The sequence below is a fragment of the Opisthorchis viverrini genome, assembly GCF_000715545.1.
Source record: "Opisthorchis viverrini unplaced genomic scaffold opera_v5_41, whole genome shotgun sequence".
NCBI classification, from domain to species: Eukaryota; Metazoa; Platyhelminthes; class Trematoda; order Opisthorchiida; family Opisthorchiidae; genus Opisthorchis; species Opisthorchis viverrini.
In genome coordinates this window covers 1,259,193-1,282,149 of record NW_008751697.1, presented here as the reverse complement: position 1 = coordinate 1,282,149, position 22,957 = coordinate 1,259,193, and the positions used below count along the sequence as shown (strand labels likewise).

General features: G+C 41.8%; 1 protein-coding gene across 1 annotated transcript; it reads left to right on the top strand.

Annotated features, from left to right (window-relative positions):
* Positions 1–8,243: 8,243 nt before the first annotated feature.
* On the top strand, positions 8,244–21,611 carry T265_13155 (hypothetical protein; the record flags this gene model as incomplete). Its single annotated transcript, XM_009167462.1, has 3 exons — positions 8,244–8,340; positions 14,442–14,600; positions 21,465–21,611. Coding segments are annotated over 3 exons (402 nt in total), but the record flags the coding sequence as incomplete, so codon positions are not given.
* Between the last annotated feature and the right edge of the window lie 1,346 nt (positions 21,612–22,957).

Here is a 22,957-nt window from a genome sequence, read left to right as displayed (position 1 = left end):
CTTAGAGATGCTGCCATTGAGAGGATGTCGCGCATTTACAACCGGCTTTGGTCATCAACTTGTTCGCTGATTTGGGCAGCTGGATTGCAAACGTTTCATCACCGATCGATGTGACATCATCAGTGTGTGTTGTTAGGGAGCGATGTGTTGGTGTTGCTGCTAACATTTTCCTCTGTAGACAACCAGTTTTATTAAGTCAGGGTATGTGGCTGCAACTGTAACAATGCAGGGGTAATTAACACAAAAGAAGGCTGAACAATTGGTAGAGGAGGGAATGGTTGTTGCTCAGCTTGATAATTGATGGTCTATCAGTTCACTAAGGTTGGCAGGCTTGTTGTAAACGTCGTGTCACCAATCGAAATGACGTCTTCGGGGTGTTATAAGAAAGCACAGTGGAGTTGCGCGTTGGTGGACACGCTTGACTTTTATAGTGCATTTGAAGAGGATGCCTCCTGAATCATACTATCTTCTCCTGTGAGAAGTTTTAATTTTCGTTCTCGTTCTAATATGTTAGCGTCCAGGTGGTCTTTGAACGTGACTCCGTCGATTCGTACCGAGTAATCCTGGCAGAGTCAATCCTGCGGTTGACTCATCAATGCTGAATGTTGTTCAAATCGTTTTAGAAAAGCACACAGAGTTTTGAACAATCTTAGCACAGATAATGAATTGAGTAATGATGAAAGTTGGATAAATTGACCCTGGGCAATCTCTTACAATTATTGTTAAACGAGAACCCTTAATGCCTATCTGTCTTTACACGAAACTGAGAAAATTCGTTAACATTTATCGTTGGCTTGACAAAAATCGATAAATTTTTCTGGTATATTTTTTTTAAATCGACCGTATTTTGGCCTGACGCGGACGCCTTTCCTAAGCAACACATTGAACTGGGATCAGCTGCTACCGAATTACGCACGCATAATGTTATTCCATTTGGTGACCGAACGGAGGCAACGAAGTTTCGAAGCTCAGCGAACAACTCAGTCATCAACCATAGTTAATTTGTCCTGCCCACCCCCACATCCGATCGGCATTACAGATGCTTCATCGTGTACCGTAGCGAAGTTCACAGTCTTCCATTCCCCACTGAATCAAACAGCTAATCGAAATCGGTCAGATTAACTTTCTGTTCCTTGCAGTTTGAAAAGTGATCGAAATCGGTCAGATTAACTTTCTGTTCCTTGCAGTTTTAATTGAAAAGTGAAAAAAAACTGATTTTAAAATGTTGTATTCCTTTGCACCGCACAAGTAACAGGGGACTGAAACCCTGTATGATTGTGGACGCACCATCCTAAACAGGATGTTAGATTTGGTGTACGGGCAACAACGAAGAACAAGGTTTTAACCGAAATTAGTTGACTTGGCAGAACGCGAAACCAGTTAAACTACAACTTGGAAAAAGTGTATCCCAGTGAAAAAGAAAGAAAATTGAGATTTTCGGAAAACTAGTCATGCGCACGACTAGGAACGTGTCAAACTGTCGCCATTGTTGGAAATGCGATCCAAAACACCTAACTAGATCACCGTTAATACAAAACTATTAATTTAACAGTTGAAAATACTAAGGGATCGATAAGCGATTTTTCAATTTCACAAAATACACTCAGTTTTAAATTACGGTGTTGCGCCAGGGAAAAAATGTTCGTTCAAATTCTTGGTGTTTTTCGAAATTCCAAACGATGTACATTGTCCTTCGTGGTTTAGAGCATTACAAAGAGAGTGGTTGAAAGAAATATTGCTTCAGACATTATGCGGCTACCAGCAGGGGGCAAATGTTCATTCTACCACTGAAGAAGCGTAGTAAAATGACGCATCAGTATGAGTAAACTGCTCACTTTTGGAGGATACGTATTCATAGGCTAGCTAGGCCGGTCAATAAACTGCTATGCGACAGAGATATATGCTAACCTTACTCATTCACTTTAGGTAGGATTAGCTACTCTTCTATAAGTCAGTTTCAGCTAAGAAAGGCTGTCTTCTCTAGTAAAGTATCTACTCATTAGCTGATTGGATGTTGATGACTGGGTTTTCATTACGTGATTTCAAGACAACGATTTTTGGGGAGACTAGTTAGGCTAAGAAAAGCTGATTAACTGAGTAGCAAATTAGCTGCCAAATATTTATCATATCGGTATACCTACAATCCGCAGATTATATCGAATCGCTGTAATCCATCCTTCTTCAAAATCAACTGACCAGGGCCACTTCGCTTCCATTTTTTCTTCAGGAACCAGCAAAGGAAGCTTGAAGATTTTTCCAACCCAGTTTTCATTTTATGCAACGTGTTGAGGTTTGCATTTGGAGAAGCATGACTCTCCTTGGTGGACGACCCCTAACTGTGCAGTCTTCAGAATGAAATTAGGACTTCAGCTTGATTTTTTCTGTTCCAGTTTGATTCGAAAAATCCAGGTTATGAACATATCACTGAAGTTATGGTCAGCAATAGTGAAACATCATAACATTTGCCGACGCGGCTCGAAGCGTCATGGGGGCTGGTTCACATTATACGCAAAAATCATAACAGTGTGTGTGTGAAGTAAACAAGCAATAAAGACAGTAATATAACTTTAATACTGATAGTGGTATTGCTTGCTTCTCAACAAAGGATGCCTGAACTGCAGCAGCGAATTGCTCCATACATTTTCCTTTCATCAAAATATCCAGAGGCGTTTTTCTACTATACATGGCCCTTCTGCTTATGCTCCTCTGATTACACTCAAGTGTTGGGAAAACTGCCAAAGAATAAAATATCCGGGAAAGAGAGGACTGTCTTGGTGATTAAGTAGTACGAATCGAGGATTTGCTGTGTTGGAATATCATCTTTCCTATTTGTTTACAGGGAAACAACAATGACCTGTCACATGATAAATGAAATCTTATGGGATAAAATTTCTCTGATTTTGTCTTCCTCCCTTTCCATTCCCATACCAAGTTGACAGCAAACCAAGACATGTGAACCATGAAGGCTGTACCTTTTTGTATATCATTTTCTTCCAATTTTCTTCCAAACTTATCGGTGCACAGCCTAATGTTTTCAGGATTATGAGAATGACAAAGTAAGTTTGATCGGAAATCTAGTGAAAACTGCCTCAGATGGTGTATATTAAAAACATGGAAGCTGTCATGGCCTTACTCATAAGGTTGGTGAAAACTCTTTGACAACCCACGACCGGTTTCGCCGTTTTGGGGGTCATCAGACATGCGCAGTCTCGGAGCTTCTGGCAATCTTACGTTCTAGTCGAACCCGAATTTCACATGAAGAGCGAACTACACTCATTTGCAAACCAATTTGGTCTTGTGGAAGACTTACCTAGAACCCAGACGAATCCCTCGTTTACAGTGTTTCTAAGCGAAACCACATTGGTCTCTAGATGAGTGTATTTCGCTAATAAGTGCTGTTAGTTGAACGAGAAAGAGAGACCTAGGTTAGAACAGACGGTCTACTGGCGTTTCGCAACAATATCTTAGGGCAAAATGACGAAGCGCTCCTCGGGAGATCGTGCTGTTTGGCAGAAATGGATTGAACAGAAAGGAAAGTACATTCCTAATTGAAGCTACCCGCGTTACTAAAAAAACAAGGTTGGATATGTGACAGGACGCATGTAACTACACCGGTTACCATAAATTTGCTTAGTCGTATGAACGTGTGTAAGTTACGTGTTGCTTGCTTCACCTAACTGATGAATCATATCAGAGGCACCCATGTGGTTCACATAATACAAAGCGGTAAATAAAATTATGGGTTCCGGATCCATGCAGGCTGACTTACTGGTTAAGCTACGGTGTCTCTGTCAGAATAGTCTATTTATGAGACTTCATAATCAGGGTACAGTCAACCTAAGCAAGTCGTGGAACGGCTTCACTCCACATGACACGTAGTACCTAACAAGAAAGTGTATATCCTTGAGGCGACCTGTGTTTCTTGATGAATCATGTTGATGATTCATAATGAGGATGCTTCGATCTGCAGAACTAACTTCAATTGGCAAAGATTCTCGACTGATTTGTCGGTACAGTCTTGACCGTACGGTCAAGAGGCCCAAAAATCAGAAAGCCTCGGATCCATCCTGGATTTTCAGATGGGGGAAATCACATCTTGACAAATTGACTAGTGCGGAGCATTGGGAAGGAGAGAACACATAAAGTGGTGAGTGAGCCGGGGCATAACGTCAAAGGGAAGTAAAAGTGGAATACTTGGCACTGAAGAAGATTTAGGAGCAATCATTGAATACAAAACTTGATGGTCGTCAACTGACATTATTAACATTGCTAAAAAGGTAGTATTTTTGGCTAGAAATGCGCAATGAGGGAGTTTGGTAAAGTACTTTGTTCTACTCTGAAAAATTACAAATATTTTGAGATGCACCTGAAATCTTGCGGTCAATTTTTTGTGGACGCTCCGCATGCGAAGAGAGTGGATCGTGTTTAAACCTAAGGGAATCTGAAACGCGAACTCCACACTTTATTCGCCATCTGACGGGAAGAGACAAAGACAGAATTATATTTACTTACAGAGAAGTTTAGAGGCCAAAGACCATTTAAGTGGCACTTTTTTGAACTCGCTAAAAGACGGTCGGGCACAGGATAATTTAAATATGTGCAACATACAAAAACCGTCTCAAAGCGGGACACCAAAAATTAAAATCAGAAGGCAAGATGGATAAAAATGCTCGCTGGATTCCAAACGTTATAAAAAACCGGGCAGTAGAGGACAACTATACGTTTTCTTTGCATTCAATGCTAGTGAAATGACCAGGTTTGTTCCGGAGACAATATTGAGAATGTTATGCCGTGATTCCAACCGAAGGCTATATGTGGGCATTTATAATTTTCGACACTTTAAACGGAATATTCTGCCTCTCTTAGACAGACTCTTGGGCTTTTCACCATAGTTCGAGGTCTTCTGTGTAGTAGAGGAAACCGTTTAAAAAACAAGTCAGTCTAGATATCATGCATACGGATTGGTGGGCAAATGAACTGGGCAACTTGTCTGCAAACAAGTTACTCTGATAAGTCACAACCCCCACATCCCCCAAATGTTTACTACAGATACTTCTGCAGTAAAATATCATTCCTAACAAAGACAAAAATGTCAAACTGGAACACACGTTCACCATTTACCAATCTAATACACACTATTGTTTCTAGAGTGGTTGTTGGACTCATACTATGCTGTGAAACCGGCATTCTGCGGCCATCCTAAAGCCTTTCTTCAAAGGTCATTTCCTTCCAAGAATCCAAATCCCGAACGACTTCACCCTTATTCAGTCATTTTGTAAGTATCCTCTTCCAAGTGAGAAATGGTAGTGCAGTCTTGTGTTTCAAAAAGGAGCCACCCAAAACTGGCTGTCCTTGGGAGAATATTCTCCTCTGGAGGTGGTTCATCTCGGTTGCGGAGTTTAGATGAACGCAAGTCTATTTGCGAAATCTCCGGATCTTCATTCGAGTTAATTATCTTCCTCAAACAATACAAATGAACATATCGTGATCCGTGAGATAACACGTTTTGCGGAATTCGTAGTCTCATAATATTGCGTCTCTGACTTTGAATAAACACGTGATGATAATTTAGTCCACCAGTTGGTTTAGAGGCTATCGGCCTGGAGATAAATGCTCAAAAGATCAAATGCGGTAAACTTGCCCACAAGATTGAAGCCAAAGAATCCACAGAGTCCTACCCATCCATTACTGTCTTTCGTGTGGTACAGTGGAGGAGGACGATTTAAATCAAGCCACTCGAGTACCACGAAAAATACCCCACCTAGCATCAGTCTCTTCTAGGGCGATGACTGTAATCAACAAAGATTGGGGGCTCAGATAACCTCGAGCTTTCCAGAGACTATGTGGATATGACTATTTCATATGTAGTTAATGTGCCTGGTTAAGACTACAGCTGAATCTTCTGGAGGCTGGTATTCTGAAGGAGCTGAACAACAATAGAATATTTATGCCACTGACGATGATAGTGTTGACGGAGTGGTTGACAACTATTATTATTATTATTATTTGCCCCCCCCCCACATGGACGCCATGATTCCCGGAGTAATGCGATGAAGGCGAACTTTCAATCAGGTGAATGAAGTGTGATTTTTTTGTGAGGGAACTTTAGAATGTTCTTATGGAACGGCGTTGGACCCATCTTCAGTGGCGTGATCAAATGGTATTACCGAAATGCTAAGGCAGTAAAAATGAGCTAGCCAATGGAACCGTTTTTGAGGAAGTGAAGCCGGGAGGGGGGGGGAGAGGGAAGGTCTGTTTTACTTTCTCAGGCGGTGGTACTGGAGCTATGTTCTTTCTGTCGCAGCAGCATTTTTGCTTCACAGGCGTGGCGATTTTCGCGGAAAATCAAATTTGTGTTCATCAGAGCTTGCTGTTTGGAACACCTCATGAGAAGGTCACAGTTTTGTCAAACGTGCTACAATTTTTCAGCATTCACAGGAGGATCTCCTCCTCCAAGTTATCGTCCGAAAATGGAACTAGTTGGGCTGTTCCTTGGGACTGTTCGTCCTTTAAGGGAAATAATGTGTTCAAAGTAGACTCCAGAGCAGCTGGTTACACAGACTGATCGACTGGAATAAACTAAAGTTAACAGCCGCGCTTTGGAGGAACGCTTTAAATTTGAGTCCATTGCATACTGCTGTGTGGAACATCAGGGGAGGAAATAATGCTGACTACTGGGTTCGGCCGTACGCCTCTAATAGTATGTTCGCCAACGGAAGATTGCCCCGCACGGTACACGAATAGAGGTGATCCAGTGGAATCTATTTTGTGAACGCAATTTACATGCATGTCTTGTCTTGTACGACCAGTCAGCAGTGTAACTTCAATACCCCTATCACATAAACTATTGTCAGATGACTGATCGAAGCCTGCGCAAAACCGGAGGCCATCTTTGTACACTAACCAGCCGTTGATGCATCATGCGCACTGTTTGCAATCAGTGTATATTCCGATTCTTGTTCTTAGGAGTTGACAAATAAATTCCGATAGGCCTCAACTACGGGCTATTTTGTCGTAGCCTAGATTGGATGAATCAAATTTGACCTGCTCATTCGCCATAAATGTTCATTGGGACTGATCAGAATGAACACTACTCTCCATTGGTCAGCATTAATCTAACGTTGTTTGACATTCGCGGTTTGCAGCTTGTTTTCGAGAAAAGAAACAGCAAAGGTGCGCTGTTTTGCACTTATTTGCCGCGCACAACAGCCAATGACATGTATCAAAGTTTGGTTCCAGTAACATTGCTTTGGTTTGTTGTTTGTGTGAGCAGATTTCGCGATTTTCAGTAGAGGACCAACCCCGTGTTGAAGATCCCCGAATCTCTCCCACAACACCAACACACTACGGAGGGCTCATAGAGGAGAATAATCCACACGACGAGCGAACTTTCCATCTGAGGAGCTAGCCAACCAGTGAGCAGTGTGGTGCTATATTCTATCTAACTGCGAGTTAATCGTACCACTCATCGGGCCGCTTGTAATCAGATGGTATGGTCTGTAATAACTTTATGAGAGGCTGAGTCGCGCTGGAGACTCGTGATACGAGCACTACCATGATTCCAAATAAGGGTGGAACAGCCGCCAGGTGCCCCTTGTTTTTCCAGTAGAGATTGGTTACATCTACAGAACGAAATCACCTAATGACTGTTGGAGACTTCTACTGAGGCCTCTTGAGAATAAAATCGTTGATCAAAGCGCATAGTTTCACGAGAGATTGGATGTTGCATGTTTGATAAAATAAGCAGTGGACAGAGCTCTAACGTGTTGAAAGTGTTGAGGCGTCCTTCGACTTGCTTTTTACAGTTCATGTTTGTGATCAGGCAAAGCTTTTGGTGCAGGTCTCATGAATATCGACCTCATTGTTCCCCACAGATAACAGACGCCAAAGTAAATCAATGATCCTTCTGGGATTTCAAGCCTGATAGTCTAAGGAAAGGGAGGCACGCAAATGTAAATTGTGTTCATGGCACACACGCACAAACTGAGGTTCGTGCTTTGATGCCTCAAGATATCCCTGCCTACGCTACCAGATTTATTCAACTCTTCAATGTCGATGGGTGTTGTACGGCATGAGTTAGTGTCATAGGTTGCCATGGCATTCGGTTATGGACATATCGATCCCCTGTCGTGGTTGGCCAGTTACTGTCTGGTACTTCGAACAGACTGAAGGCGATATTTAGCCATGACGAAACAGCATATAACTCAGATTATCTCCACGTAGTCTAGCTTCGCCATAAAGCAATGGGTTTTTTGGGTAGAATTTTACTGCTGATCTCGTCAGCCCTGGCTATCATGTGTACACTGGCTGCGCTGGCCGAGTACAGGGATGTCATTAATTGTAAGTTTTGATTACACTCTTACTTTTTTTCGATATGCCTGCCATTTTTATGTACAATTGCCTCGGTGATCCAAAATAAGTCTTGGGAAGTAACTTATAAGCTTATACGCTGGACTATATTTCACTTCCGAAATTGAGAAGTGTATGGGGAAAATCGAGTAAGATTCTTCAAGGAGCCGAGAGTGGTAAAAGATTGACCGGTGTTTAATTTTTGTTAACTGAGAAATGCTTGAGAGTTGAGGTCTCAGACAAGTTTCTCCTAGGTAGTTTGGCATCACAAAGTTCAAATTAATCTTTTAGTTTGTTTTTTAGCTTGAAATGGTTATGCTTTGTTGGTGAAAAACATCACACACTATAGTGAGCTTTTTCATATTACAAGCAACAGTGTAACTAGTGCTTTGGCTGATCTTACATAGTAACGCCCAAGTCATCCCGGAGTCTGTCGACTACACGCACTTGAGTTTAAGTCGATTATTCATGCCGTGTTGACGATTAGAGATTTAGAGATTTAGAGTTACACGTCCATTCATGTTCTCAAGCATGTATCTTTTCTGAATTTATATCTGTCTGGACGTGTAAGTGCAGGCAGAATTTTCATCGGGCCAATGACTCAATGCTCAAACTTCATCGACTGATTACGCAAATACTGCATCAGATCATTGAGCATGCGGAAAAAACGGTAAAAGTAGTCCAATGGAAAAGGACCCACGGTCAATCAGGCTTCGTGACAGTTGCAGTATGAACCACCAGTTTAAGCAGAAGTGTCGAGCTGGTCATCTACCTTCTAATTTCAATGTATTCTGTTCATTAAGACGTGCTCGATGCAGCCTATAAGTTTGGGACTATGATTGGTCCAGACGCCTCAAAAACAGTAAAAAATAAACGGAATCCTGGAGATTTGAATGATGTTTCTCTTCAGGCACACAATCACGCATTGATGGAGTCGCTGTTAAGATGATGTTTGTTGTCCTTGGTAAAATGTCACATAATATACAGGCCCCATCTCCTTCGGTCAACACTGGACTGAACCAAACGCTCATTGTACTTTTCCTTCCCCATGTACTCCTAAGCTCTAAAATTGATCATTCGTCAAACAAATCAGATTTACTACATTTTACTCTATACGACTGAGTGAGTGGAACCCTGCAGTTAGGTCTTAATGACGACGTGGTTTTCTTTGGCACATTTACTTTGTCACTACACAATCCTTATTGTAGCTTTGACGGGTGGTGCTGAGGAGTCACACTTGCGGAGGGGACTGTTCGGAGCGGCTAGGTTATCCACTCGTCTTATTGGGTCTATAGGAAAGGGAAAAATGATCCACACCAGTCCGTTGGTGTGATCAAGATGGACACCACCTTGAAAGTAACAATATTCAATTATGCAAAAACTGAACAGATAATCATCATCGTCATCATTATTGACAGTAATACACCAATGACACATATTGTGCTTAACAACCGTGAAGGAAGCATGCCTTAATAAAGAGTGGAGTCAGAAGTGCTGATGAACGATCCACTGTGAGGAAGTCCTATGTCCCCAAGGAAAAGAGTCGAGAAAGAGCTGTCTGTACTTCTGGACAATATTGAAAGAAACACATCTGAGCATCTTGTCGAAGTTAGGTACCATTAGCTTCCGTTGTGAACTCCAACAGACATAGGTCCGACACACGAACTTTCAATAGGCATTCAGGCTGGGAAACTATAGATTACGGGCTACTGGGATCGGTCGCGTGACACGTACTCCAGAGTTTGCAACCACCTGCAATCAAGACCATGTGGACCCCGATCAGGAAGGCATGAAGATCCTACATCACTTAATTTCAATGTAGCCTCATTTCACACTCCCATGCCGTTGATTGTTACTCATGAGCCTTTCGCCAACAGTCTCTGAGAACCGAAATACAAGGGTATACGGTGGTTTGGAATGTGGAACAGGTGCCCCAACTACCTCGTCCTGCTGATCTTACGAACTGGGATGAGCCTTTCGCCAACAGTCTCTGAGAACAGAAATACAAGGGTATACGGTGGTTTGGCATGGGGAACAGGTGCCCCAACTATTTCGTCCTGCTGATCTTACGAACTGGATTGGTTACAAGGTATTCAGTTACGCATCACATCGGTGCAAGCATCTTACTCTTGCTATGCTACGGAGACAACGGTTATCAAACACTTGGAGACGTTCCAGGTTCTAGGATCGAAGGAGTCAAATCACACATCCAAACAATAAGACCACTCACTCAGTTGCCTTCTGTACAAGGCCTTTTAGCTTTAACAAAATCTGGTTTTGACGCGATAAACGACGCTAGTTGGCTACCTCTACTCCTGCCTTCATCGTGCGCACATTGACTTGATCTGCTGTAGTATAATCAAGGTTTACGCAGGTACCAAAATATGTGAACCGATCAACGAGCACAGGCGCTTTATTCCGAAGTTTCGGAAAACTAGAAGGGGATGGTAAATCTTGGATTAAAACCTTCAGCTGTGAAGGTGCAAACATGGAGCGATTTCAGATATTCTGGTTATAGTACTTTGCTCGGGTAGATAATCATTCAAACAAAACTATGCCGTCCGCATGGTCCAAATCTATCAAGTGGCCTTCTGATGTGATTTAGATATTTAGATTCATGGTCCCTTGTGTCTGTACCCTATGATTATATCGATGCCCAAATTAAACAGCCCTGGATAGTTTAATGTAAATCCAAACCATAAAGGGGGGATAGGAAAATGTGGAATGAAAAACATTTGAGAACTCAATATCAACTTCCTCGGGTGATGAATATTTAGAAGAGAAGATGTACTCACAGAGTTGAAGTCACCTTCAAAGTCGAGGAAAACGCAATACGTGATGCTGCTCAAGCCTTTGATATGAGGTATCGTCTGTTGGGTCTAAATCCTGCTTGGTACTCTAAGACTTGCGTTTTATGTGTAGAAGATGGGCTTCTCAGTAGCAGAGGAATTATTGGCCGCGTTTCAGTCAGCGTGAGACTTATAGCCGTCTGCTTGGGTATCTTTTCTGAACACAGGTGCAACAAACGATTGACCGCAGCTCTGTAGATAATCTCGTTCCAGTCCATCTTCAAACAACGCTAGGAATGTTTATCTTGTTAAACAGTCCGATTGCGCTCCAAAGCATACATATTTGTACTTCGACAACTAAAGTTCTGAAAATGAACCGGTCAAATGAAAGCCATGTGTGGAGGGGCAGAGGGTCAGCCAATTCGGTTTTGAAGATACTCCTCCTATCGATCTAAACGCTCCCTTCAACACCTAATAGGTTCCCGATGTCATCCCTGACTGGCCCGCTTACGGAGAGCCTTTATACCCTGCTTTGCGTATTAGCTGGGACAGCTTCCGTGCATTCTATCCTTACTGGCCTGTACCATTTATTGATCCTCCCGGTACCACGACGCTTCTCTGCCAAAAAAAGGCCACGTTTGAGCTGTCGTGTAATCGAAGGTCAAGCCAAAGTGCATCTCAAACCTGATGGAATAGGTTGCATATATCGAGAATAGGTGGTAGGCGTTCTGAGATACAGTACACGAGCTCGGAAACAATAACAAGGAAAGTTTCGTCGTTACGTATAGCTCTGATTATCTCATTCTAGTTATGGTCAGTGCACTCCAAAAGGCCTCTTATAAGTCATGCCATGGTGTGGTACAATGAATTCTGTCTCACAAAGTTTCCCCGTTTCTAATTGGAGAGCTCGTTTCTAAGGTTTACTGGGAACGTTTATTAAAAATATGCACCAAACGAGAGCATGAGCTGAAGTGGTTTATTTATTCCTAAACGATCAGGTGTCAGTGATTGGACTTCCTCATATGTAGCTGGTGGTGATGTCGGCTGCTCGGCTGTAGCGTGACCCCAAGGCACCCTGTGTCTCCACTCAGTACTTCGACAAATCAAATTGTGGTTGGTACAAAACTGAAAAAAATACGTTCACCGTTATCACTGCGTTTTTCCTTCGAACTAAACATAAAAGCAGTGCCTGTTTCTAATCAACTCAGGAGACTTAAATGTGGACTGAGGCCTCCAGCTACTGTAGTCATATTCGAGTACTTCGTGGTAGAAATAAGAGTGTTTATTTCTTGATTGAAGGTGTTTTGTACTCAACAGCTGCACTTGTGCATACCATTCCATTTCCAAATATGCAAAAGACGGTAGTCAACAAGGGATCATGAATGTATGTAAAAGAGGTCTGTGGGCCGATCTGCGTGAGGACCCCTCCACATTTAAGGCTGAAATATGATGGGAGAGCGGGGTCCGAATAGTGAACTGCGAGCAGCAGATGTGGCCATTCGTGATGAAAGCAAAGCTATATATCGAGAATAGGTGGTAGGCGTTCTGAGATACAGTACACGAGCTCGGAAACAATAACAAGGAAAGTTTCGTCGTTACGTATAGCTCTGATTATCTCATTCTAGTTATGGTCAGTGCACTCCAAAAGGCCTCTTATAAGTCATGCCATGGTGTGGTACAATGAATTCTGTCTCACAAAGTTTCCCCGTTTCTAATTGGAGAGCTCGTTTCTAAGGTTTACTGGGAACGTTTATTAAAAATATGCACCAAACGAGAGCATGAGCTGAAGTGGTTTATTTATTCCTAAACGATCAGGTGTCAGTGATTGGACTTCCTCATATGTAGCTGGTGGTGATGTCGGCTGCTCGGCTGTAGCGTGACCCCAAGGCACCCTGTGTCTCCACTCAGTACTTCGACAAATCAAATTGTGGTTGGTACAAAACTGAAAAAAATACGTTCACCGTTATCACTGCGTTTTTCCTTCGAACTAAACATAAAAGCAGTGCCTGTTTCTAATCAACTCAGGAGACTTAAATGTGGACTGAGGCCTCCAGCTACTGTAGTCATATTCGAGCACTTCGTGGTAGAAATAAGAGTGTTTATTTCTTGATTGAAGGTGTTTTGTACTCAACAGCTGCACTTGTGCATACCATTCCATTTCCAAATATGCAAAAGACGGTAGTCAACAAGGGATCATGAATGTATGTAAAAGAGGTCTGTGGGCCGATCTGCGTGAGGACCCCTCCACATTTAAGGCTGAAATATGATGGGAGAGCGGGGTCCGAATAGTGAACTGCGAGCAGCAGATGTGGCCATTCGTGATGATCAAAAGCAAAGCTCACTGACGAAGCACCGTAAAAATCACAACGAACTAGTTGTTTGCACTAAAAGACCCTCCGGCTCATCTGGCAACGAATACCTGTTTTTTGTCTGGATTAAATTAAGTTTATTGTTAGACCCCGTGACCGAAAACCCGGAGGGTTACGTTGAATAATCTACTAGATATATTAAATATCCAATGCTCAGAACTGATTTCATCCGAATTACTATGCTGAATGAGTTCAGTTACATTTGATTAGCCTGGGTGACGTTCACGCCTAAAAGTCCTAAGAATGTAACTAACGCTTTATGCAAAGGTATTGTTGAGTCCTCAGAATTCATCTCAAACGTTTCCTCTACCATTTTAATCCATGTTTGGAAGTATTCTGTGCTGCCATCTGAATATTTGTTTGAATTTACCGTTCCTTTGTCGCGCGTACTTATGTCAAACACTACTGAGCTTTTGTTTATGATAGGTTACAAATGAATCGTGACTTTACAAAATTTAGTTCGTCAGTTGCTCTTATTTTGGACACCAAAGTGGTTTTGACAGCAGACTCGACTGAATCCAGGTGAAACTCCCGTTTATCCCCTTCATCTGAGATTCAGGTTAATTTCCCATGAAAATGAGACTGATGCACAAACGGGTACATGTTGCGAATTTCATGCAATTAGGGTTCTAGCGACACATAAAATGGATAGAAACTCGGGAAATGCACCCACCTGATTAGCCCGAAGATGGAACAAACCGGTTTGAGCTGTCAAAGAGGTTCTAACGGTCTTATAGATAGTTTCCATTAGTTAACTCTCAGCTAGTAAACGCCGAAAGTGAGGGACATATTTGTGATCGCATTCGCTTGGTCCATTAGTATTTCAAACGGTCACGTAAGATTTAACAAGAATACTATATATTCACAAAAACTGGCATTGTTTTGTACCATACCCGGCTGATCCAACTACACCTATCCTATTTTTCTGTTGCAGCCAAGAAACAAACGGAATATCAAAAAGGTGCCATATCATGCTTATTTATTGCGCTTTTCATTCTGGCTGGAATGGCACTGTTCTTGTTCATTACACTCTGTTGTTCGTGCAGCGACATCATTATGGGAATAATCCTTGCTGCTGGAGGGGCGGCTGCCGGTAGGTTCTCGCAGTATTGGAAGAATTTTCTCACATTGTTTCATTGCAAGAAATTCACTGCGACGACCATGTGATCATTGTTGTAGCGAGGGGTTAGAGCAAGTCGTTAAATTTTGCTGAAGAGGATCCTACGTTCTGGATTTTATAGATTAAGAGAGACACCAATCAAAGTAATTATCAGGTTTCAAGATGGAACTATTTCAGGTTTCACACAGATCACTTGAGAGTAGTACCGTTTGTTATGATAGTTGAAATGCATAGTTGTTACCACGCTATATGGAGAGCTTCAAAATCAGTTTTGGAATTTTATTGAGGAACGTGGTCCTGAATGAACCCACTTAGTGTCTTGAATCAGTGCTGATGTTTCGGCAATCAGCGATCACAGTGCCTCCCGAAATCAAACGGTTTACAAGAGAAAACTTTGCGTCATAACAACACTAAAAGGACGGGTAAACCAAAATATACGGAAGGATGGGGTAGAATTTAAACGAATTTCAATCTGACCTCGTTTGTCAGCCCTAAAGTGATACTGAGGAGATTGATATGCGTAATACTCTTCCGATTGCAGTCTCAAGCAGTCAAACGTCTTTACATATATCCTCCTCTATCAGTGTCCATCGTCTGGTGCTCAGTGTGAACAGAGATAGATTTGTGTGTTCACAGCGAACGTAGCCTAAGATGAAATCAGAACTTCTATGCTACGTCAACTAACTCAGTCGTAGACTGAAATTAGGCATGCTGGATAAATAAAACATCCGATAAAAGTTTTTTTCCAAGCCATGTGTTGTGCTTCAGCTGTTTTTCACATTAGGAGACTTGCGAGTATCAAGGGTTGAAATGATGGAACAGCGCACGTCACAATAAAGACCTACGACAAAACATCACGGGTATATTATGCTTCAGTGAACACAAACTGTTCTTTTATTTGATGTGTTTGAGACCACATCACCCACTTCAATAAGGTTCATGAGAACTATTGTGAGGGAAACACTTTGAATGCTCACGTCCAAAAAGTAAGGCCCCGCTGATCCACTTCGTGAAAACAGCTAAAAGACTGGCTTTATGGGATGTCCTCACTCAGAATAATTTGAGTTACTTTCATGCATTGCAAACATAAAAAATCCGACGTTTATTGGTTGCGAACAATGTACCAACTAGATTAAGGTACCTGGCAAAGGAATGATGAGATATGTGCCGGTATTTCGCCTAGAGTGCACTGGGTCTGCCGAGTGAAGCACATACTACAGCCGTTTGTATGGCATCAGAGTACTTGCACTAGTGGTAAAATAGACCGAAACAGCTCTAACAGTTCTGATGTATACAAGTTTATTACCATCAGTTCTTTTGATGTGGAAATGCTGGCACTTATGGAACAAATGTATTCGTTTCTCACTAGCCATCTACCAACTAAGTTGTTCAAAGGCAAAAACCGAGATATTCATCAGACGATGTCAACCAGTACGGTATAATAAGGGGTTTGCTGCGTTTACCACTTTCCGAACGAGTACGGATTTCACCATTTATCTTATTTTTGTGTTTCGCCGTCAAGGTTATGTTTCGGACAGATTTGCTGGTTAAATTAGGTTAGAATATGATTCCGTCATTGAACTCTGCAGCATAGGTAACATTCTTTGTTTTTCTGTGCTTCACCTCTTTCCTTGTTAGATCAATTGGGCTTCAACTGGTTATGCTAACCTCGTTACAAGTGATGTACTATTCTTCGTCAAAAACTTTGCGTCGGATGCCAAAATTTAGGACTGTGTACTGGATATATGATTTAAATCGGATGAAAAATGCCTCGCTTAGATTTGTGCGTAATAAATGAACTCTAAAACTCAAAGCAAAATATCTCAAATCTGTTTGTGATTGACCACACTTTCTGTTTGACTATGTCATTACTAATAAGACACTTTGGGGATTCATTGGGAAAATAATGTGAAAGTAAACAACCTTGGTAGATCTTTAGAAAAAAGGAGATCTTGATTTTCTTCCGGTGACTCCTAGCGCAGTTTCAAACCTATTTGAGGTCACTTCGCAGGAGCTTAGAACACCTCTTGGAGTTACGGTGAAATTGGGGACATCCGAGAATGACTTCGCGGTCGCAAACCATTGGACCAAATAAAAACATTAGTCTGTAAGCCTGAACGACGTTCCAACGCTTGTTGAAAGCCGTCAACGGAACCAAAGGTGATGGTCTAGAGCCGGTTTTTTGAGTTACAAGCACCTACCACAGTATCGTAGTAATGTCCCTTTGGACAACCCATTACTGCGCAGTCAGCATGGAGGCAGATAACCATATGGTTAGTGCTATCATCATGTGCTATAGAGAAGAGTGTTAGCCATAACCGATTTAGGTATAGAAGAAAGTCACCTCATCTCCACTTCTTGTAAGCAGTCTAATGGCAAAGATCGACTGCAGGTTTTCGTAAACAGCATCAAAATAACAATGAATAAAGGACGAACGGAGCTGGGGCGAAGATACCAACCGGTTGAAGTAGCTACTCAGATTTCAGCATGAAGCTAACCTTGATGGGAATTTCATAATGAGCATGACAAATTTGTCTGGCATCCGAGATCCAGTAGGATTATCCACGGGACCTTTGCACTGCACTGGTTAAGCTTTTGGTGAATTCCATAAAAGTCCAAAGAGCCACTGACCGGTAAAAATGTGCGTTGAACGAGATAATCGGAAAAGATTCATCCGGCTGTCTTTTGGTCACTTTGAAATCCAACCCAAACTTCAGGAACGCTCTTCTTTTACTAGAGCCAGCAGCAAATCGAATAAACACAGAACGTTGATTCAACAATGAGTGTCTGTCCTTTGTCAACTTTCGTTATTGCTTGTGCGGTTGGCAGTTGCGGGATTTTGTAGGATGCAGACTCACCTGACTCTCGCACACGCTGAACTTCCCCGACTTTTACGTCTAAACAAGTGAACATGTTCGCCTTTAACCTCTGAGATTTGGCTGGAGATTCGTTCACTTCTCAGATTGCGCACCATAATTGTGAAGGTTTTTCTAGGTTGTGGGTTATTCTGGCTGGAACAGCCAGTCCTTGTGTTCGGACATCTCCCATTTTAAGGCTACGCTGCCATCTGTAAGTCATCCAGTTACATGCTCATCGTATATTAGGTCCAGTGAACTATATAGCTCAAATTCGAACTTCCCTATTCGAATAGGGTTGAAAGTAAAACATACAAGGTAGCACGATCTAATCAACTACTAAAAGTTTAAGTTTAAGTTTTCAGTCACGCAGAAATTTCTATAGCGACAACGATTCGCGCGCTATTTTGGCTACGTGTTTTGTTTATTGCTTTCGTTTCGCTTGAGTTTCGTTCCACTGCTTTTTGGTATCTTTTGGATTACTTTAGCCGTCAGATCTTTGAGTGATTTACAAAAAAGCTGAATGTTTTCCATGTATATTAGGGGAAATTCTCTCGCCCCGTTTCCTGCTTAAGTCTAATTTCCCCAAATAAAGTGCTCGAAAATATGCTTAAATTTGTGTTCATTGGCTTTTGCGTGGAGCTTCGTAGACTTTATAGGCAATTCTTTTATCTTTTCTGCCTGCGGTTCAAATAAACGACGAGGTAGTATCCAGGGAGCGACATGTACTGTAGCACATGTCGGCGCGTGGTTCACAATTTGGCCAATAATCTTTTATTTTTTCACTGTAAGTGACATGGTAGATAAGTTTCCCTATCATTGTATTTTGGACATGTCCATGCAATAAGCCCTGTTTGGTCTACTTTAAACCTGTTTTTCGTTGCTGAACGTTGCACTGTTCCATATACTTTCCAGAAGATTCCGGCGTTGTTGTTCGCTTGTTGGATTTCATGAGATCCAGTATGTTTCTTCGACTTTCCGGGGTTTTGCCGAAAAAGTACGGCACGAAATAATCGACTTGAGACGCAGATGCAAGCAGCAAAAGGTTTTGTGTTTTAACTTATCCGTGCTAAAGTTGGCAGGCTTAGTCTAGCCACCCGGAACAGAATTGCCATCGTCCTCCCTCGTACGCTTCAGATATCCCACTATCATTTGGTCCGTACTGTCCAGGACCATGGGTCGAACTTTAAGTTCACACCAGCTCCATTGATTTCCTACTTATATACATCTATGTATGACCTAGAATTATTCTTTTTCATCCTCTCGTAGTTGACTGTCCAAGTTCCAAGTACAGTAGACTTCACATCGTAGTGTTTGAGTTTTTTTGTCGCAATGAGGGAAGCCAATCTTTTACGTCTTCCCCTTTCTAATCTGGTAAAATGTGTCATCGCATTCCGGTTTTCGATTCTCGTAAGATGTGTCTTCATTTTGTAACTGTCAGTTGTGTGGTCAGTCAACATGTACTAGAAACATGAGCCTATTTTAGGCCCCCTGTATCTTTGAATTCGGGGCTTTATACCAGAACAATAGTGGAGTTGGTCTAACTTGACAGCACACGTAGTAAACCGTAGAAGTCTGACACCTAATTTTAGTGCACGCACGTTTCAAGTCGCATGTGATTATTGTTTGTATATCCAGCAGATTACTGTCATTTGTGCCGCAGGGCGGTGGCTTTGTGGAAATTTTATGCAAATATTATTTCGCTCGTCTTTCTCAATTGACTGTGGTATGGTCACTTTCAAAAAATATGTTTATCAAATCATGTTCCATGTTGACTTACACGTTTAGCCTCAAAATACCTCTTAATGTGGTTTATTGGAGTATAAGGATCAGTTGCTCTTAGATACGGCATCTTATTGGCCATTCTAGCGTAGCTAAGCCTGAGTGGACTAGATTTCCTGTCAAAATAATACACAGGAACACGTAACAACGAAATTCAGGAGTCAGGTTTTTCCCGCAGTGTAGAACTTCTCAGTATTTTGCGGACTGCAGAGGACAGTGAATAAAATTTTAGGATATATGCTTTCGGACAAAAAGCACAAAATTATAAATTCAAAAAACCGCGAATAATGCCAGTTTTATCCATTATTTCATCAGACAGGTAAGGAAAATTAAATTCAGTTTAGGTCTTGTCTGGATCATGCAAACGTGGACGCATCAAAAAACATCAGTAGACACCCACATCGAAATATCCGAGGAATACAAGGCTTGCCAGTATAGTAAAGGTACAATGTTAGGCTGGGTGAAATCTGTAGTCGGGATCTCCCCTGAAAATAGAGTATACACGAAATTCAAAATAGTAGCTAAATGAAATAATGGATTCAATGAAGCAAGTCAGAAGTGTAACAACAAAAATTGATGCTTCTGGAGAGTCGTAGGGTTAGGATCAACTTTCCTCGGTCAGAATAGAGTGGTGGAAAAAATAGGAGCCAAACATGAATTTGTTGTATCATCTTGACTTTGCTTTGGTTGATATGACGTTGAGTTGACAAAGCCGATTTCACTCTCTGCTCGCGTCGAAAAGCGTTTTTTCCTATTCAGCATCCCAGCACACAAACCAATCACGTTAGCTTGTTCATTCCTCCAGAACACTTTCACGTCCGCAATGCAACATGAACTGACGGTTCATAAACGATTTCTCAACAGTTCTGGTTAATTAAAAGTTCATACAAAGTGGAGTGAATCATGAAATACCATATAGCATATATTGCTTTGTCTGAGGCCAGTTCATCCAAGTGTGCGGTGGGTGTTTGCAACACACAGCATAAAAATAGACCCCTTTGCATCCAATTTAACACCACTAAACTTTATGGGTTTTTCTTCTTGTATACCCGTTTTTATCACAATGGGTTGCAAGATATTGGTCGTCAGGGCGTTTGGTAGTTTCTTTTTCGTTTAGTCCTACTGAAATATTAAAGTGTTTTCGTCAGGCGGCATTCTTTCTTGTTGTAACAAGACTGAATCGTCTGACGGTAAGCCCATTTTACTGTCGGCTGAAATGAAACATATCCACCTGAATGTAACAAATAAATTCATACCATGTGAATTCAGACCATGGTTTGCTGGATGCGATCGATAACGAAGCACACTGAGTTGAGGCATTAATCGATTATATGTTAGCTCTCACGACCCAAATTAATGAGTCTGTAGTGCTGAGAATGTTTTGCTTAACCACCGTGGCTGTTGACGATCATTTCTCAGCATATACTCACCAGAGGTTTCCTGTGGCTCAGCAGCGAGTGAATAGTCTGGTTATGGATATATTACTTTGAAGCAGTGAGCGGAAAATTATGTGCTTGCCCAGAATATCCAGTAGCCGTGATTTTACAGCGAAAACAGAGGAATGGAAACTACTACCGAGACAGCCAAGACCTAAAATTAAATTAGGAATGGTGGGTGCAGGAATAATTTTTGTGTTCGAGTTGATTTCCAAAGGTGTTGGAACTACGGATGAACTCCACATCTAACATGCCGATGTCTCAGTTAAGCAATGCTACGTATTGCAAATTGGTAAAACTGAACGAATCTTATTCAAGCCTGAAATCAGTGCCTAGCGTTCGTTAGGGATCCATTACGAATGATTGGAAACGTAATAACAATAGTTGTTTGTTGGAGGCATCTCACCTCATATTTACTCAATAAAACTGAAACTATAACTGGACACCACGCAGCTGGAGGACAAGCTATACGGGGAATGTGTTTATTGACACCATTGAGTGAACGTTGAAATGGAACCCCCGTTGATCTGTTCTGGTCAATTCAGCATGAATACTCTGTGGATCGCCACTTCCGTCTGCTACATTTTTACTTTCTTACTGGTTAACCAAAGACGCATTTCTTAGGTCTCTCAATCCACACAAAATACACACCAAACAAGGAAAATTTCAACAGTTTATTCAGCAGACCAGTTGCTGGCACCTACTGTATTGAACCCATAAATGGTTGCCAAATCCAAAAGTTTGCCCCTCCATTCTTGTTTCAGCCGTTTTTGCCGTCATCGCCTACGGTCTTATGGTCAAACAGCGGATTGACCGTGGTGCACAAGTTCCAAGTGCTTCTGAGTGGACGTTTGGGACAATCTTCGCCGGTGCGTCGATTTTGCTAATCGCCTTGACCATGGCTGTGTCCTAAATAACCTTTCGCAAAAACTCGACCTGTGCGGCCTCAAACATGAGCCAAGATCCCATGCACGACACCAATCTTGCACCAACAGCACATTGTGTTATTTGACCCAAGCACCCAAAGAGACATGGCTCAATCCACAATTGGTTTAGCACCACTGATCATCACCAGATCTTAGAAACTTCAGTTCACACAAACAGGAATCATCAAACAGCTTCGTCTGTCACTTAGTATTTGTGACGATGTAACCATTCCATTTTCTCACATGTTTTTTGGGCTATAAAAATATATGTAAACCTTTCTCTTCGAAAAAAATAAACAATCCCTGGCTATTGTTTGTTGCTATTGAAATGTGAATAAATCTCGAAGTACGTAGCTATGAATAAGTCTTCTGTCCTTATGTATTGGCACCAGCGGTAGTGGTTGACGGAATCCCACCGAAGGTTCCCTAACTCGGGTTGATAGTAGCATGAAATAACAGTTCTGCAACAACACCCTCATCACTCACAGTTATGGTGTTGTTTTCAGGAAAACAGGTTATTCGTTAGCATAGTTGATTATCGGAAAGTGAAAATTAGTTTTTAGATGGCAAAGTCGCTGTTAGTTTCTAGCAGATCCAGTCGAGCGGTAGCTTTTTGATGATCCACGTTCGGCGTGGAATAGATTGCAAAGGCAAATGTGTGGTAGTGATGTGACCTTCAGCCACCTCGTCGAGACTACAGGATCTGCCGCTGTTTGAGTTTGGTGTTGCAAAACAAAAGCTAACGGCAGAATCGGGAAAAAAACAGAAAGCATGTTTAGGGTTCTCTTGTTTTTCCATTTCTACATTGTTTTCGACTTTCTAAATTTTGTGTCTTTGAGAGAGACAACAGTAGTAGAATGTGTAGTGCAGGCTGTGGTGCCGGTGGGTTGGAGTCATGGCAAATGGACAAGGCTTTTTGCAGCTAGAAGATAATACTACACATTGGAATAATTGGCGGCACAAGCTAGCCTGTAGTTGCAAGTGACGACTGTTCTGGCTAGAGTTTCTTCAATCTGAGGCGGTTTCTGGGCTGGACCACTCGACGCGAATAATTTTTCCCGTATAATAGGCGATCAAGTTGGTGAATGACGGTGACTGTGGCTAAGTATATGTGTTTGCTTTACTACGGTGGAAAAATATTTAAATGGGAATTTCAAACGTTTTCGTGTCCGAGGACAAGGTATTCGTGAAGTCTGCGACATGCAAGCATGTAAGGGCTAATTTGTCGAAGTATTCGTTCCTAAGGCTTGTTTTCTAGGCCTCTGATGTCTTGAGTGACATTCTGCACAGACTCAAGATGAAAGTGATCTATTTTGCATTGCAAATAATCA